The sequence below is a fragment of the Protopterus annectens genome, chromosome 3.part0 (assembly GCF_019279795.1).
Source record: "Protopterus annectens isolate FY-2018-M chromosome 3.part0, PAN1.0, whole genome shotgun sequence".
Classification (NCBI taxonomy): domain Eukaryota; kingdom Metazoa; phylum Chordata; order Ceratodontiformes; family Protopteridae; genus Protopterus; species Protopterus annectens.
In genome coordinates this window covers 1,942,775,380-1,942,795,078 of record NC_056731.1, presented here as the reverse complement: position 1 = coordinate 1,942,795,078, position 19,699 = coordinate 1,942,775,380, and the positions used below count along the sequence as shown (strand labels likewise).

Genomic DNA, 19,699 nt, shown 5'->3' with positions numbered 1-19,699 from the left:
TTTCCTATTTTAAGAGGGGATGATTTATTGGAAGCTGGGACTTCCCAATTTGAGGTAGGCACAAGTGGTAACAGCAATAAGGGACCCTGTTTCATTATGAAATATAATGATAAGTCCTCTGAGTTATGTACTGTGCTGAGAAGTGCCTGGGATTATTGTTTAAACAATGACTTAAAAACATTGGTGGGAAATGAACCGGTGATAGTTTATAGTAGGGGTGAAAACCTGAAGGCTGTTTTGGAAAGGAATAAGTCACACACTAGGTCTAGGATGGACAAATGCGGAAGATGTAAGAGCTGTAGGTATATTGCTGATGGCCCTTATGTGGTGATTTCAGGCTATCAGTATACCCTACCTTGCCCAGGAATTTGCAATTGTAATTCCAGGAATTTAGTATATGTGACATGTTGTTCATCCTGCGATGCATTTTATGTAGGGATGACAACACGCAGACTTAGAGATAGGATTCCTGAACATTTGAGATCTATTAAGAATAAAGATATACACAATGCTTTGTATCTTCACTCTTTGAAATGTAACAATTTTAAGAAGTTTGTGTTTTTTGTAATAGATCGGGTATATGTTGAAAAGGGTGGCGATGTCAAAAACAGGGTGGCTTTAAAGGAGATGGAATGGCAGTTAAGGCTCAATGCAATGAGGTATCCGGGTCTGAATGACTATATTTCCATCAAGCCACTTTTGTTGCATAGATCGCAAGTTTTATAGATTTTGTTACATGTAAATAATATTAACTCTTACAGTAAGAAATTGTAGTCAAGGGTGTAGTTAGGTTTATCTTTATCTTTATTTAAATATCAATCAATATATAATAATAATATAACATCAATTATCTGAATGTTTTATTCACAATAGTTATAGAATGAAATGTAGAAATGTATACTGTATGAGTTTAAATGATTTGTATTTTTATACATCTATTTATTCCTATGCATTATAGTTGATAACATTTTTTGAGATTATTACAGCTAGGTTTGTGTTAATTAACTCTGAAGGCTCATTGGTTGTTTTTAATTGTTTAATTTGTTTAATGTGTATCTGGTTTTAGTATATATAGGGTAAGGTTGCATTTGTTATTTGACTCTGATGATGCCTGGTAAGGTGAAAGCGCTCAGTCTCAAATAAATTATTCTATACTTTGAGTATTGGATATGTTTTTTGCCAGATTCTTCAGTTCCTGTTTTCATTTGTCGCTGCCTTTTTGTTGACTGGCGTTTGGAATTGCAGTGGCTGTGGTTTCACTGTGTTATTTGCTCATACCCTAATTTTGGGTTTGTTTTTTCTGATTTTATTTGAAGATCTGGAAGATTATGTTAAACAGTATTTTAAAAGGAGGGGAAGCTCAGCATTTTGGAAGAAAGCTGTGGTGGATGTATCACAGAAAGCAAGTAAAGACCTGTCAGATCCAGCCTCATACAGACTCCATTCAATTTTAAACCATGATTATAAATTGTTTAAGTCTATACTAGTTAAACCCATGGCAAAGGTGATGCCATAACTGATACATATGGATTAATATGGTTTTGTGGAAGGGAGGTAAACTTTTGACAACATTAACAGAACAATGATCATCCAGAAGGAAGCAGAATTTAAGAAAATACTGCTGTTGTTGGTGGGTCCTGATAAAGAGAAAGCATTTGACACAGCAAGTTACAGTTTTATGAATAGGGCAATGTAATCATTTTCATTCCCTTATACAATAATTAAGCTACTTAGAAGGATATATAAAGGACTGGGGCAAGAATTAAAGTGAGAGGGTTCCTTGCTAGACAGGTGTGTCCTCTTTCCTCTTTATTATTTGCTTTATCTTTAGAGAAACTGTCAAAGAAAATAAGGAACCCAGAAATTCAAGGATATAATCGGTATGGTTATAAAGAAAAACTGTCGATTTGCAGATAATATCATTTTGTACTTGATAAACCTGGAAAAGGACATCTCAATGTTGTGGAACACTTTGAGACAATTCAAGTCTTTTAGGATGTAAAATGAATGAAGATAAGATAATGGCTACAGCTGAAAAATTATGTAAACACTCATGGCTTGAATCAGCAATAACCGGAATAGTGGGGACATGATAAGATGAAGTATTTAGAATTACAGATTAAAAGGGCTTCTGTAATGGCGGCTAATGATATGTGGGAAGATACAAAACTAAAAATAATACAAATATTGGAAGCTCTTGTTTGTGGATTTGGATAATAAGATACAAGGAGTGGAAATGGTTTCAGGATCTTTAGTTTTATATACAGGCCAGGCATATTTTTATCAACCAGGTAGAAGTTATGGACAATAATTAATAAAGACCTGAAGAAATTTATCTGGGAGGAAAAGAGAACATGTGTTAAATTGGATAATTTGATCTTCCCAATAGAACAAGGTGGTTTAGGGTCACCTGCTTTGAAGGGATGTTTTACAGCTACACAGTTAAGGCTCATATGCATAACACAAGCAAAATGTTATAATTCAAAGTGGAAAGGGATAATGATGAAATGGGAAGAAAAAGGAGTTCAAGAAATAAGGAGACAGTGGGATTCTGGATGCAGATCCTTAAGGAAACAGCAACCACAACCCAGAAAATTATATTCATAAAGTTGCAGAAATAATTAAAAGAACTAAGCCAACATGGGAATGCAGAAAGCAGATTTTTCCAGTAGGATAACTGCAAGTGGCTGTACAGAAAATAAGTAAGAGAGGAGTGAAATTTACTGGAGAAAACTGGCAAAATAGCCAAAGTATTACTGCTCCTTGGCTATCCAAAGAAACAAAACAAATTATGCATCAAAGGGACAAATCCTGGAAGCTTTACCAAAAGAATAAACTGCCCAAAACTCTTCTCCAATACACACAGCTCCATAACCTTACAAAACAACAAATCACCAATGACAAAAAATCCTACTATACTAAGCTCTAGTCCAAACATACTAAAGACCACAAGCAATTCTGGAACTCTGTAAACTCACTTCTTAATCCAGGCTCCAAAATTAACCCCTGCCCTGATCCAAGAAAATCTGACTTCGAATTAGCCTCACAATTTAACTCATTTTTTATAGAATCAATATCTGACCTGACCAAGACCATTCCCAACAATAACCCATCTCTCCTTCATTCTTCTCCTTCTAAGCTCCCTAATAACTTTCCCCTAAGTTTCAGCTCAAACTTGTCACTACTAATTTCATAAAAAGACTTCTAGTCAGACCTAAACCCTGCTCCAATGCACCCGATAACATTCCCTCCTCCTTCCTAAAGTCTGCGCTGATGGTATAGCACTCCCAATTAGTATCCTTAGCAATAGATCCATAAAGGAATCCTATGTCCCTAAACTCTGGTGTTCTGACTTTATTCTTCCTCTCTGTGAACTTAAAAAGCTAACAGACTACAACAAATTCAAAAAACAAGGTGCTGCAGTAATCCAAGGGATAGACCAAACAAGCTTCACCAATGAAATAATAAATTTTAATGAAGCGCTTTTCATCTGCACTACAGACGAAAAGCGCTTCATTAAAATTTATTATTTCATTGGTGAAGCTTGTTTGGTCTATCCCTTGGATTACTGCAGCACCTTGTTTATTCTTCCTCTCCACAAGGGAGGCAAAAGTACTAACATCTCAAACGTCTGCCCCATTGCTCTTCTCTCACCAACCTCCAAAATCCTAGAAAAATGCGTCCACCTCCAACTTATGCCTTTTCTGACCCAAAACCAACTTCTTACCCCTATCCAACATGGCTTCTGCCCAGGGCATAGCACTATAACCACACTACTCTCCTTCTTAAAAACTCTCAATCGAGCCTGAGATTCTGGACACTTAGTATCTACAGTTCTCCTAGATTTCTCTATGGCATTCAATACTGTTTCCCATAAGCACCTTTTCTATCATCTCTCAAACCTAAATCTCTCCCAAAATACTTTATCCTGGTTCTCAAGTTACCTGTCAGATAGAGCTCAGGCTGTGAAATGGAAGAAAGCCACCTCTCCTTTCTTACCCACCTCAACCGGCGTACCACAGGGGTCCATCCTCATACCTATGCTATTTAATATCTTTATCACTAATTTTCACTCTGCTATTCCTGACGTCAAAGTCATTCAGTATGCAGATGACTCAAATTTAGTCTGCTCTGCCTCTAATCTCCCTGAACTGCTAACTAAAACCCAAACTGCCTTTTCAACTACTGAGACCTGGATGCACCAAAATCATCTCTCTCGCAACGCAAACAAATCTAAAATACTACTATTCCCACCCTCAAAAACTTTCTCATATGACAAAAGTTCCTTTCAAGTCCTTAGCCAAACCAACTCTCCCATCAAAGTGGTTCCCTTCGCCAAACTTCTCGACGTTACTATAGACGAACACCTCAAGTTTGATATCCACATTCAACAAAATATAAAGAAAACCCACCAAAAGTTAGGAATGCTATACAGAAACAATCGCTTCCTCATCACCTCTACTAGGCATACTCTGGCCACTACTTACCTTCTTTTTTCCGCACTGTATGGAGCCCCTCTTCTAACTAACCTGACCTCTTCCATCACCTCGAAACTTGAAAACTGCTATAACAAAATCTCCAAATTTGCCACCAAAGCCAAAAATTCCACCCATACTATCTTACCCTCTAATCTCTGAATTGGCTAGAACTCACAAATTACCGAGACTACCTCCAACTTACCACTGCACACAGACTCGTATTTCACCCAAAAAAATGCCCTTCTCTAACAAACATCCTTCCCCTCTACACCCCTAATAGAACTCTCAGATCTGAACACCAAAATTTAATTACTATCCACAACGACCTGTTGGCCAACTTCTCCTTTCTTTCTCCCTAAGCAAGAAATGGAATTCACTCCCTTCCGCACTAAGGACCACACCAAACAAAAATAATTTCAAAACCCAGCTATTTACACACCTGTCCTCCAAATGGAAATGTATCTGCTTTCACCCTACCTAATTCTGTTTAAGTAAATGCCCCTGGGAGGATTTCCTCCTGTGTTCCTAAGCTCTCTATAACTCCCATAGCTACTTCCAAAATTATTTATACTATATAAATACTGTAAATAGCTTCTTACTTTAAATGAATGAATGCATGTAAATAGTTTCTTACTTTAAATGAATGAATTTATGTCTAAATGAATCTGTACAGTATAATCCATATGATCTGTCACAATAAGCTAAGTTGATCATGCTTTGTATTGAACTCATATATTTGTAACTTGTTCTTTTAACTGTAACTTTTCTAGACTTGTATCTTTACTGTATTCTGTGTTATGGTGCTTTTCTCCCCAGGTCCCCACTGAAAACAGGCTCTCTAGGCCCAGTGGACTTCCCCGGTAATCAAACTGGAAATAAATAAATAATAAATAAATAAAATGAGGCACAAAGCCTGTCTGAAGGCTATGGTTAGATAGTAATTCCAGAAGGCCTGATAGATTGTGTTCCATGCTACTTTGAAGGTATCCTGGAGATAATGTCAGAGCCCATCATTGCACTGCTCCTGGCCTTAGAGAGAACATTGAGGACTTGTTCCTTATTGGTTGTAGGGAGAGTTATATATGATGGTATTTCCTGAGGGGAGGCTGGGAGAGAGAGGGGTAAAGGTAGAAATGAATTTGTCTACCAGTAGACTTGCTATATATTCTGGCTCAGTACAGGTGGCGCCATTAACAAAGACCTCCGCAAACAACTGTATATTGACTTTACAAGTTGTGAACTTAGCTAATCCATGCCTTGTGGTTGTCCTTGGCCCTATAGGCCAAATTTACCTCAGTTTTAACTTTGGTAGACTTTATTTGTTATCTGAGTTATTTGTTTTGATGAGAGCACTTTTATCCTGCTGGGTGCTACACCTCCTAATTTTAGCCATGATTTTTTCTTTCTATTATTTGAGTTAGTTCTACACTTATTTCTGGTGGGTACAGCCACCTCAGTGCAGCTATTAATGCTTGCATATGGTTTATATGAACAGTTATGTGTAGGCAGCAGTGTTCTCAGGGTTTAGACACACTTGAAATTTTGCCAGGTTATCACTTAATAGTATGAATTTAGCCTTTGAGCAGTTCCTGAAAATTCCAGGGTTAGCTGGGGTTCTTGGTTTTATTTTTACTTCAGTGGACAACATTTTGTTGTCTGAAGTCATGTAACAGAAAATTACACTAGGGAATGAGCAGCACTTTCCAATATTAGTTGAGACCAGAACCATTATATTTGTGCCCTTGGTAAGCGTACTGACAGTATGGTCCAAGGAGTTTGTGTTTACAAAATTCAAGAATCTCTGTGCCAGCACATTTGGTGTCATATATGATTCCCAGTTAATAGTGTGGTAATTAAAGTCACCCATAAATATGGCATTGGTTTGGATGGTGAGTGTTTACAGCTATAAACAAAAAAGAAAGAGTACTGAATTATATTAAGAAATGCAGGGTACAAATAGCAATGCTACAGGAGACAGTTTGTGAAATAAATTAGCATGTCAATTTGACAAAGAAAGGATGTCAAGATGGATATTCAGCAGAATGTCAGGGACAAAGGACTGGATAAAAATTCTATTTCACAGGAACATGTGCATTTAATTGAAAGCTATGACTCACATCCAATAACTATTTCAGATCATGAACCGATAAAAGCTAAGATAAAAATGCAGGGTAATGAAGGATAAATGAGACACTGGCAATTTCCCACCTATATGATGAAAAGAGAATTTAAGGAATGAGTAGTGGAAATTACTGAATAGTTATTAGGGAAGATAGAAATTTCTTCAGAAGTAATAACTAGTGAGTAGTTTAAAATGAAAATGGAGTTTAAAAATAGGGTGGAAATTTAAGAAAAAGTGATATGATTAAGACATAACTGGAAGTATTTAGATGAGCTAACAAAGGTTAAAGTATTGCAGAATAAGGGGACTCTCACAGAACAAGGGGAGGGGAGCAACTGCAAAGTGCTACAGAGAAAATAACCAAACATTTAGATAGCATGTACATGAGTTCAGAAAGACTGCTGTTAAGCAATTACTTTTTTAACACCTTTATTAAATTATCACCTAAGACAGAGGCAAACATACATTAACAGAAAAGAAAACAAACAATTTTAACATTTTTCCATTAGTCCAGTATTACAAAAAATTTCCAGCCCCACCACTCTGCCAAGTTGGTAAAAGACCAGAAAATACATCAAAAATACTGGACTGGTATTTTATTATTTTACTAAATCATAATAAGTTAAAGGTTAAATGCTTTTAACCTCCAATATATAGGACTTCATCAGAACTTGGTATCACACTTCAAACAACTCATTTTACAGACCATGTTAGGTCAATTGAGTCAATTAAATCATGTGACCTATAAACAATTAGACATAACATGATCAAATGTAAAAGCCTGACATTTAAAAGCATCAAATTTCTTTGTAAATGAATTATCCATCTACTGTAGTAAAAACAAGAAACTCATTTATAAAATCATATAAATACCGTAATGTTAAAATTGTATTATCAAATCTAAAACTACTACATAAAATTGTTAAAATAACGGAACAATTATATAACACAAAAGACCTATCCAATTTAAAATTGAAATAAGAATCATGATACTAATGAAATTCCATCACAGAACATACCTACAACTGATATGGGTTTTAAAACGCTGGTAATAGGAATATCATTTAGCCCAAGAGGTAAATCAACATTTAGCTTAAGTTGCTAGTGAAGTTCCCTGTATTCAATTGTTTCCCACAGTCCCCCCCCCCCCATAGATTTACAGGGACTTGCTCTAAAACGGCAAATTTGAAATCTGTATGGTGAGGGTATAACTTCAAATGCTTATACAATGCATTATTGTCATTACATTTTCTAATGTCGTAAAAGTGTTTGTATATCCTTCTAGATACCTTTCTTTCAGTTTTACCGACATAGAAAGCTTTGTATTTCTCACATAGACTAACATAAACTACATCCTTAGAAGCACAATTACACTTCGAAGGCAAGTTGATATTTCTACCTTTTACAACAATTTTATTACCAACAAATATGTGGTCTCACTGGCTACAATGACCACATTTATTCATATCAATATCCTTTTACTTCCATACTTTATTAAAATTAGTTTTATTAATCTCAAATCTGTTTTTAAGGTTGGATCCCCTCTTAAAAACAAATTGCAGACAATCACCCAAAATGTCACTGACAACTTGATCAAATTTAAAAATACCCCAGTTGTTGCTGATAATTCTTTTTATATTAAATCAGTTGGGGAACTATTTTATGATTACTGATGAATTAAATGTCTTTCATCTCTCCCTGTATCACCTAATGTATTAGAATGGTTTTCTTTATTAAAATCTACCCCAATAATGTTTTAAACCTACAATGCCCTTCCTGTTTTACCTCGTGTCTAATTTTGTTAATCATCCTCCCAGGATACCCCTCTCCAAAAACATTTTTTCTTTTGTACAACTATCATCAGTCCAACATTACAAAAAATGCTGAATTTCTGCTTTCTCTTAAACCTCACTCCTCCTCTTGAACATTATTATGCATTTAATGTTCCCACAATTTCCATTTAAGTCTATGTAATTTACTCCTCCCCTTTTCTACAGATCCATTTCCAGTTCTTTTATCTCTTTTATAATATTCAATACCACAAATACAGTTGGTATAGACTTTATTTCCATTTTTTAGTAATTGCTTTTTTTTGGCAGTCAACAAAATTAAACTTAGTAAGGCCTTACAATGTCTAACCAATTCAGACCCTGTTATCTCAGTTCAAAACAATAATTTCCTTACTTATATATATTTGCTCACCCATTATTGCTGAAATATTACTCTGTAGGGAATTTTTAAAATCTGCCAACTCATTAAACTCCCAAAACATATGTTTCCAGTTACCTCTTTCTTCTCCATCACACCTCCAACAGTTGCTATCTACCTGAGGAAAAATTCTTTGAAGTCTGCTTGGGGAATAAAAATACCTGTACAAACACTTCCAAGCAAAGACCCTAAACCTTCTAGACTTGGTTGCATACTTGGAAGTCATACATACATCTTCCCATTGTTTTCTTGTGAATTGTTTTTCTGGTGTCTTTTCCCAATCTTTTCTAACCTTCCCTGATCGATTCTTATAGTTATCATGCAATATTTTATATGCCCTACTAATTATCCCTTTTTATTAGCTGCATCTGTTCTAGATTTAACTGAAAACTCAACCAAAGCAGGTCTTTTACTTAAAATCCTCCTATCTCTTTCTCTTTGCTTGCACTCTGAGATCCAGGCCTGGTAGCACAGGCTGTCTCTAGTCGGCAATCCAAATATCTTCTAAGCCTTATCCCACTCTATTAACTTTCCTGCTTGAGTTATTTGCCAGGTTCCTTTGACAGGTTTCACCAGTAAATTCCAGCCCCCCTGTTGCCTTTTTTCTGCACCCCTACTTGCAGTCATCTATATTGGCAAAATTTCCTTTCTCCAGTCTCATATTGGCTTAGTTCTTATAATACTTTCTGCCACTTTATAAATATAATATACTGTATAATTGTTATTATTCTCCTTAAGGATATACATCCAACCCCCCCTCTACTTCTTGAACTTCCCCCTTGCTTCATCATCATATCTTTCTCTTCTGAATTATAACCTTCTGCTTGTGTCATGTATATGAGCCCTAACTGTGTTGCTCTAAAATATCCCTTCAAATTCGGTAAACCTAAACCACTTTGTTCTATTGGAAGGATCAACTCATCATCTTCTTTCAGCTGTTTCCGTTAGGGGTCGCCACAGCAGATCATCTGTTTCCATTTCTTCCTGTCCTCTGGATGTTGCTCTGTCACACCAACCACCTGCATGTCCTCTCTCTCCACATCCATAAACCTTACCGTAGGCCTTCCTTTTTTAATGTTAACTGGTAGCTTCATCCTTAGCATTTTTTTTTCAATATACTCAGAATCCCTCCTCAGCACATGTCCAAACCAATGTAATCTTGCCTCTCTGGCTTTGTCTCCAAACCTTCCAACTTGGGCTGACCCTATAATATACTTATTCCTAATCCTGTCCACCCTCGTCACAACCAGTGCAAATCTTAACATCTTTAACTCTGCCACATCCAGTTCTAACTCCTGACTTTTTGTCAGTGCCACTGTCTCCAAACCATATAGCATAGCTGGACTCATTACCCTCTTGTAGACCTTCCCTTTGACTCCCTTTGACTCTTACTGGTACTTGTCTGTCACAAATCACTCCTGACACTCTTCTCCACCCACTCCATCCTGCCTGTGCTCTCTTCTTCACTTCTCTTCCACACTTACCATTACTCTGGACTACTGATCCCAAGCATTTAAACTCATCTACCTTTGCCACCTCTACTCCTTGCATCCTCACCATTCCTCTATTCTCCCTCTCATTGACACACATATATTCATCTTAGTCCTCTTGACCTTCATTCCTTTTCTCTCTAGAGCATATCTCCATCTCTCCAGGGTCTCCTCCACCTGTTCCCTACTCTCACTACAGATCACAGTGTCATCTGCAAACATCATAGTCCACGGGGACTCCTGTCTGATCTCGTCTGTCAACCCGTCCATCACCATTGCAAATAAGAAAGGGCTCAGAGCTGATCCTTGATGTAATCCCACTTCCACCTTAAACACATCCGTCACTCCCACCGCCGACCTCACCGCTGTCACACTACCCTCGTACATATCCTGTACCACTCTTACATACTTCTCTGACACTCCCAACTTCCTCATACAATTCCACAACTCCTCTCTAGGCACCCTGTCATATGCTTTCTCTAAGTCTACAAAAACACAATGCAACTTTTTCTGACCAACTCTGTACTTCTCCATCAACACTCTCAGAGCACACATCGCATCTGTAGTGCTCTTTCCCAGCATGAAACCATACTGCTGATCACTAATCATCATGTCCCTTCTTAACCTAGCTTCCACTACTCTTTCCCATAACTTCATGCTGTGACTGATCAATTTAATCCCGCTGTAGTTACTACAGCTCTGCACATCACCCTTATTCTTAAAAATCGGTGCCAAAACACTTTTTCTCCATTCCTCAAGCATCCTCTCACTTTCTAAGATTTCATTAAACAATCTGGTTAGAAATTCCACTGCTATTTCACCTTAACACCTCCATGCTTCCACAGGTATGTCATCTGGACCAACAGCCTTTCCATTCTTCACCCTCTTCATAGCTATCCTTACTTCCTCCTTGCTAATCCATTGCACTTCATGATTCACTATCCCCACATCATCCAACCTTCTCTCCCTCTCATTCTCTTCATTCATCAACCCCTCAAAGTACTCTTTCCATCTGTTCAATGCACTCTCCTCACTCGTGAGCATGTATCCCTCATTATCCTTTATCACTTTTACCTGTTGCACATCTTTCCTAGCTCGGTCCTTCTGTCTAGCCAATCGGTACAGGTCCTTTTCTCCCTCCTTAGTGTTCAACCTTTCATACAACTCTTCATATGCCTTATCCTTAGCCTTCGCCACCTCTCTCTTTGCCATGCACCTCATCTCCTTACACTCCTGTCTACTTTCTTCATCTCTCTGACAATCCCACTTCTTCTGTGCCAACCTCTTTCTCTGTATACTCTCCTGAACTTCCTCATTCCACCACCATGTCTCCTTGTCATCCTTCAACTAATCTCACTTAACGCTTGCCCTGTTACCCTCCCAGATAAATTCATTCATGACATGTCTTTATTAATTATTGTCCGTAACTTCTCCTCGTGTCGATTAAAGTATGCCTGACCAGTATACAAGACAAAAGGGACTAAAACATTTTCACTGCTTGTATCTTACTATCTATATCAATAAGTAAGAGTTTTCAGTTTCTAAATTTTTGTATTATCTTTTGTTTAATCTCTTCCCACATAAAAGCTGCCATAACAGAAGTCTTTGTAATCCATATTCCTAAATACTTCATCTTATCATATCCCCATAAATATGGGTATTGCTGAATCAATTTGTGTGGGGATAAATAATTTACAACTATAGCCTTTGTTTTACCTTCATTAATTTTATGTCCAGAAAAGACTTGAAACTGTCTCAAAATATTTCACTACACCGAAATGTCCTTTTCTGGATTTATCAGGTACAAAATAATATCATCTGCAAATACTGCCAACATTTCTTGATTACCATGCCAATTATAGTCTTGTATTTCTGAATCCTTTATTTTCTTTGCAAATGGCTCTAAATATAAAGCAAATAACAAAGGGAAAGAGGATACTCCTGATTGATTCCTCTGTTCTTAAGCAATTATATTTTGATAAGAACTCCAGAGCACAAAAACGTTTGGTAGAATAACTTAGGCAGCAGAAAGTAGAAAGGATTTTCTCAAAAGTTAGGAAGCCAACAACAAGAAAAATAACCAGAAATCCCACACAGATATTAGAAATATTTTGGAAATTTTATGAAAATTTGTATAAATTTGATACAAATTTGTATAAAAATAAATTTGTATACATTTGTATAAAGCAGAATAATTCTGCTTTCTCTATTCCTGGATGGGGACATCCACCCCAACCCCAGGACCTAATTTTCCATCCTCTACTTCTCTCAAGCAAACACCCCTACCCCTCACACTCTCACACTACCCCAATCTCCCTCTCCCTCTCCCTCTCCTCCACCAAAATCTCTATTTTCTCACTAAATATCCAAAGCATTGTTAAGAAAATTCCAGCATTACACGCATGAATCCATGTAAACTCACCTAACATCCTTACATTGTCAGAAACCTGATTAAAATCTCACATCTCCAACTCTGAAATCTTACCCCCGGGTTATAAAATCTATTGCTCAGATAGAACAAACAGGAGAGGTGGAGGAGTAGACATCTTCTGTTCTGACCAACATACTCTCTCTCCACTCCCAACTACCATACCCAGCTTCGCCTCTGCAGAAATTCTAATTATAAATTGTCATCTCAACCCTCACAAAAAATTTGCCATTGTATCCATATATATTCCCCCAGGTGACAACATCCCTAGACTGTAACTGAACTTTTTTAAATTTCAGAAAGTGGGAAAAAAGCAAGATTTTTCTTTTGTTTTTTTGTTTTAGTTTAAAGGTAGCAGAGATACACAAGTAGCAAAATAGTCAGAACAGTGCAATAAATGACTCCACACTTGAGTGCTAGGCCAGAGTCAGGTAAAATGCAATTTTAAGAAAAAAACGATTTTAAATTAAGTGCAACACAGGAAATGCAGTAAACAGGCTCTAGATGTGTTCTAAATACTGTTTCTAATACAGATATCAACTTTAGCATGCTGGAAAATGCCGAAAAGTAGGCGGCAAAGCAGAAATTGTAAACAAAAAATCAGAAGAAAATACTTAAAAACTCAAAAGTGGCTCCTTTCTTCTCTCAGCATTTTCTTCCCTTGGTAGGTGCTTCAGCAACAACTATCAAGCCTGGAAAGATGCCAAAACCACAGGGCAGCAGGGTTTTAAGAGAGAGTCTGAGAAACCAGAAATGGCCACAGCAGAGTCACCTATCTGTAACTAAGGCACTTTAGCAACATACTGAGATGCAAAGGCTGTTAGAATAGAAGACCTGCTACAGTGATTCATGTTTAAGCCAAAAAAGATGCCTAATTCATGTAGAAGCCTGGAAGCAGTAGTTGGTCAAACAAGTAAGTAGTAAAAAAGTCACATTTTCTACAAAAACACACAGTAAAAAGAACTTCAACCACTTACTGCAACCCACAAATTAAAATAACAAAACTTTTACCTCAGAAAAGCTAGTTTTAAATTAGTTTTTTTAACAACTTCTTTCTGCAAAACACTCCTATTTAAGTTACTAAAAGTTAAGTGACAGTTAACCAAAAGAGTTTTTCCTATCTTAAAATTTAAATTTGTACAGAAAAAGTTTAGTTTCTGTAATAGAAAGTAAATGTGGAGGTCTTTTTCCCTAGAAAGGAACTTATCTGCCAGAAATGGAAAGGATTAGCCAACCATTGATCTATGAATACCTGCAAGAGGAGAGCTTGTCTGCAGCAGGAAAGCTCAGGAGGGCTTGGTGCCCAAAGCACAGCTTTTCTTTGGCTCAGCTAAAGCTAATTAACAGTTTAGGTATGTGAAAGGTGCTATGGTTACTACAGCATGATCATAATGATGATCATCAGAAGTTCTTTGAGGACAAATGCTAAGAGTAAATCAGTTATTGACCCATCTCTTATATTTTCTTTTACAGGCAGAATTTTACTCAGCTCTCAGTTTTGCCTTCCTCCCTGTGATAACAAATGATGTTCTTGAGCCAGCATTCTTAGGAATGCTGGTTGGTGCACAAGACACTCGTATAAAGTCTGCATCTTTCTTCACTTCAAATCCCTTCTGACTCTTCACTGGACATGCAAATATGAAATGTGACATGTTATTACTTCAATTGGGCAATGGGACTGTGTTATAATACACTAAAATATAATAAATTCAAAAACACCATTTTATGAGGTTAGAAGAAGAATGGCTTTAATGCTATAGTGAAATCCTGATGGTCTACTATTTTGCTATGTTTACTTATACACCACTGAACTATCTTTAGGGAGAGTCAGGGTTAATAGCAAATTGTAATAATTTCAGTAGTGTAATACAGTCAGTAGCTGGACTGTAGATGGAATACGCTTTACTATGCCTTGGTTTGATTTGGTATAGCCGGAGACATCAAATGGCTGCTAGAACAGAAGAGGTTATTCTTTCCAGAAATGACTTATCTAGAGTGGAGAATCATTTGCTTGGGAGGAAGGGAACAGAATTCTGGGAAAGCAGTTTTATTTAATCCAGTTATATACTGTTATGAGTAAACTGTGACATGATCAACTGAAATGAGCCCATACCCTGCACATCAGTTAAGGTTTGATTTAGACAACCTACTGTTTCTACGCTTTCTTGCACTAGGACTGAAGAAACTCTGTTTTGTTTGGTGTTTCCTTTCAGTAAAAGTTAGTACTTCTTTTAAAAATTTCAGTACTGTGTTTTGTTCTCCAGTCTTGGACTTAAAGATCTCAGGATGTCACAGAAGATTCAGAAGCACTATTATCATGCATATAAGTTTTAGATCACTTGAATGACCCTGTTCAAGTGCAACATTGACAACTGGATGGGTGACCGTAAATTCATCTCGGGGGTGGCACCTATGTCCTTCACGGACAAGGGCAGTCGTTACTGATCACAGTATGACTCTGCTAACACCAACTGTCTAAACTTGGTCAATAAGGGTATTCAAGTATTTACACAACTAGGCTTGTAAAGGCCACAGGGCCATTAGCCTAGTAACCTCCTATGAACATATGAATCTATAGACAGTTACAGTACCCTTTACAGTACCCTTGAAGCACAGCTATGTCAATACCTTACACCTGAACTGTATGATCACCTTGCAGTGGTCAGATTATGTGCCAGCTTCTAAAATGTTTTGTGCAGAAATACTTCTGAAGTACACTGCTGTTGCCTTACTGGACTGAATTTTGGTGGCTTGTTGCAGACCATTACTGAACTTTTTGCAGCAAAGGCAGTACACTGGGCCATCCATTTAGACAAAGTTTGCTTTTTTGAATGTTAGGCCTTTTTTTCCTTTCTTGAAAGGAGAAATGCTGATCAAGCCTTCTGAATTCATTAGTCCTGCCATCATATTTAAGTTGTTTTTGTGCATCCAGCAAATACAGTGATGTTCATTTTGGTAGCTTGCATAAAAGACTAGTAGTGAAATGAACTAACCAATAGTTACTTCTGGAAGTTAGCATAAGGAATTAAGGTCATGAGCTGTTAATGAACTTCATCCTGTAGCCCAGAGTTTGACTCCTTCAGCCTCCATTTGCCTAGCATGTAATACTGAGCAAGCCATTTATTCAGACTGAGCTGCTAGGCTGTGGCTGATTTAGGTCCCTATGGTTCAGTCCACTACAGGTTTAACTCTGCTCTCTCTGGCAATTTGCATGAACTGAAGAAGGAGCTTAGACAGAGATAAAATGCATGGATCCAATCAGCTTTGCAGCTAACGAAGTAGCAATGATCCCCATATCTGACTTTGAGAAACCTTTGCAGCAGGTGATCCAAGTTGACATTAGAGGTGCTTCTAAAGGACTTACAGGACTTAGCTGAGAGTGCTGAAGAGGGTCTGGAGATGGGCTTCTCTTGTTTTTTAGGAAAGTCTTGAATAGCAATGGAAACTGGAGGTTTTGGATCTGGAAGTAGAGTGTAGGTTGGTGTAGGGACTCTATGTTCTTCTATTCTTGGAGCCTTATGAGATGAAGTGATGCCAAAATGTTCTGGTGGTTGCTTCCTCGACTCTATGGAGTAGAAAAAATCATCCACTGGCTTTCTGAACTTAGAAGTCTCCAGATCCAGAGATAAAAGACCCCTGCTTATTTTTCCTGAATGAAAAGGCTCCTGGTCCAAAGGCAAAACAAACTGTACAGGATCTAGCTGTGCCAGTCCCAGACAGACCACACACAAATCATGGGGGTCTTGGCATGGAATCTTGTGCCCACATTTTGAGCAGTTCTTGAAACTGGAAGCTTTTGGATCCATCGCAAGATCCAAGATTAAGCATCCCTATTTGAAACAACCTGTAGTTAAGTAAAAACTTTTTAAATAACCACAGCTACTTTTCTAGAAAAGTCTCAATACCTATAACTGTATATCAATATATAACTATATAACTATCAAACTAACTGTATAACTATCAAACTAAGTATATAACTATCACACTATACTTAATATGGAATCACCAAAATGGTGATAGGGAGAACACTACACACTATAGCAGAACTATACAACTATTTATCAAATTCTTGATTTATTAGCTACAAGAAGAGAAAGAAGACTAAAATGAAGACTATATGACTGACGGGTTGAACAACTAGCCAAACGACTAGTTTAATAAGAAAATAAACATGTTGAACCACTTAGCTTCTGAGATCTGCATTGCTTCTCCAAGAGGCAGAAAACAAGATCTGGGTTAGTCAGGGGAGAGCAGGGCTTTCTGAGTTAGTCAGGGGACAGTAGGGCTTTCTGGGAAAACAAGTCTAGGGAGGGCTCAAGGCTGGAGCACAAGAGTGGCTGGATCAGATCAAAGCTGGTGCTCAAGGTCCCATATGCTGGACTGGACAAAGTGAATGAATAGGATCACCAATCTGAAAGTACTGTTCAAGACACAGGTTTAACTCTGCTCTTTCTCTACTGATTCAAAGAGAGGTAAAGAGAGCTTCCCCAACATAAGTTTAAATCCCCATCATGAAGAGATGTATCTTCATGGTGGTTTTAAGTGAATGTCTTCTGATGCTTAAGAGTAATAAGAACATACAATTCTTTAAATAAAGACCTAGTCTCATCTTTCTTTCTGAACTTAACAATGATATAATCTGCTAACCAACCAATCAGGAACAATTGTTACACACCTATGAAAGTAATATTAGGGTCAGGTCTCATACTGCCGCAGTGCTATACAGGTTTATTTTTTTTCTGACTTTGAAGTGTAATCACGGTGCTCCATGTACTGCAATGCTACTCTTCTCAAAACTATCACATGACAACTACAGCTAAAGCACGGACAACATCATTTGCACATTTTAGAGTGTGAATTCCTGTCTTGCCCGCTGCTGCAACTAGCTTCTCTATTCGATTACGATCAGTGAGATCTGATCATAACTCTGTAGTACATGGAGTTTTATCTATTTGTTGCACGTAGTTTTTTCTATTGGTAGCCCTGAGTCTGATTAGGAGAATTTTTTGGGTGTCACTTGAATATCAGCACTCTTCTTAAAGTGGAGATAATTGGAGATAGAATTGGTGTGTTACTTTTTCCAGTTTTTTTTTCCTGTCCTGTTCTCTACCAAACTCTGTGGTGACGGTCTTGACTTTTTTTTATAGAAATGTAAAAAACAATTAAACAAATGAAAAAAAATCAAGGTACACTGTGTTTTTCAAATGGGAAAACACAGACCACAATTACATTGCAGTCTTTAAAATAATTTTCCTTGGTAATTTCTGAAGAAAACAGCAAAAGGCCATTAGCAAAAATCATTAAGCAGTCTAAATTATTCTGGTGCTGATGCAGGATGGAAAGATAATGAAATGATAAGAATGACTTAATGAGTGCCTCAAATATCAACAAAGGTGTTAAGGAACACTGTCATGAGACCAGAGTTGTTATAATAAGGCAAAGGCACTACTAAAGGAAATGCTAGTATGGAAAAAAGACACACAAGGTGGGAAAACCTCATGTTATGATTGTACTGTTAAAAAAATGGTTCCATGTCATATAGTACCATATTACTGTTTTTGTAATGTGACATTTTCATTGTTTTTAGTGGTAGTTGAATATTAAATTTTGTATATTCCACATTTTTGGTCGTTGAATGCAATCACATTCCTGGACAACACGCTGAGTGGTTTAATTGTATTTTTGTAGAGTATCATTTATGCTTTGGCTAAGGTTACCTGTTATAATTACTCTTTCTGAAGAATTTACTGCAGAAATTCTGTGTATAAAGGGGGTCTGTATTATCTCTTCGAAAGTTTAATACAGTTAATGCTATTTACAGCGAAAATGTCATACAGTGAACTGTTAATAGTGAGCTCACAATACAGTGAAGATCGGAAAATTTGCCCCTTCCTCACTGTAGTGTGATCTCAGAGCTGGTATATATAATAAGTGGGGGGGACGCAGCCCCGTACAACAGTGAATTCGCTGAACGACATTTTCACTGTAGATACCATTCGCTGTTTAAAACTTTTGATGAGATAATATAGACCCATATATAGGTATCACATGAGAAGCTCAATAAGCACCTATTGTTCATTAACATTACTCAAAAGTCACCATATTACCATTTCCCTCCTTTCCTTTGAGAACATTTTTTTTTCAATACCAGAAAACATTCAGTATAGTACACTCTTATATTCCCATTAAAGAAAATAAAATATTTACTCTTACCTCTTCATCTTCAATCTGCATCTTCAAAAAATTGCTTCTTGTCTCCCATACTGCAGGATCTACTATTCGCCAGCTGAAATACAAATCAGCAAACTAGTGCTGTAGTAAAGATAACACAAAGAACTTCTAAGACCTTCAAAAGAATGGCAAGAGCAGCACTGGAATATTAGACTACCACAGCAGAGATTATGCCACTGCTCAAACTATTCAAAACAACACAAAAAAATTTACATTTAAAATAAAAAGGTGAAAAAAATGACCTAGCTATATAAAATATAAAAGGAAGCTTAATCACTGGAGAGGGTTTTAACTGTATATTTGACAAACATCAAGCATCAGCAAATAGACATTGTAAAATGTTTTCTACAGCTAAAGCACTGAAGAACTGGACGGATAAGATGAATATGATGGACTCTTCTAAGATGAAAGTTAATGACTCTTTGCAATATTCTAATTATTCTAGAATGCATGGTAGGCAATCCAGAAAGCTAACAACTTTTAAAATATTTTCTTGCCCCTTAAGTGACCATAATTCTCTTCAGCTTAATTTTAGTGTTAGTCATAATAAACAAGCAAGAGCAAAAAGAATTCCAGCATTCATTACAAAACTAGTGGAATTTCAGAATTGGTTACATGAAGAAACTAATTCCCTTTTATATATCAATAAGGATATTACTAGTAATATATTTGTGTGGATGCTTTAAAAGCATACCTATTTGGTAAAAGTTCCATTTTTACTAGAAACTAATTAAAATTGGGG

General features: G+C 36.9%; 1 protein-coding gene across 1 annotated transcript in view; it reads right to left on the bottom strand.

Annotated features, from left to right (window-relative positions):
• The window catches only part of LOC122797198 (KAT8 regulatory NSL complex subunit 1-like), a 1,944,458-nt gene that overhangs the window by 243,783 nt on the left and 1,680,976 nt on the right, over positions 1-19,699 (bottom strand). The window contains exon 10 of the mRNA XM_044066025.1: positions 18,940-19,012. Coding sequence (XP_043921960.1) covers positions 18,940-19,012 — 73 coding nt within the window. The remainder of the gene's footprint in view (positions 1-18,939; positions 19,013-19,699) is intronic.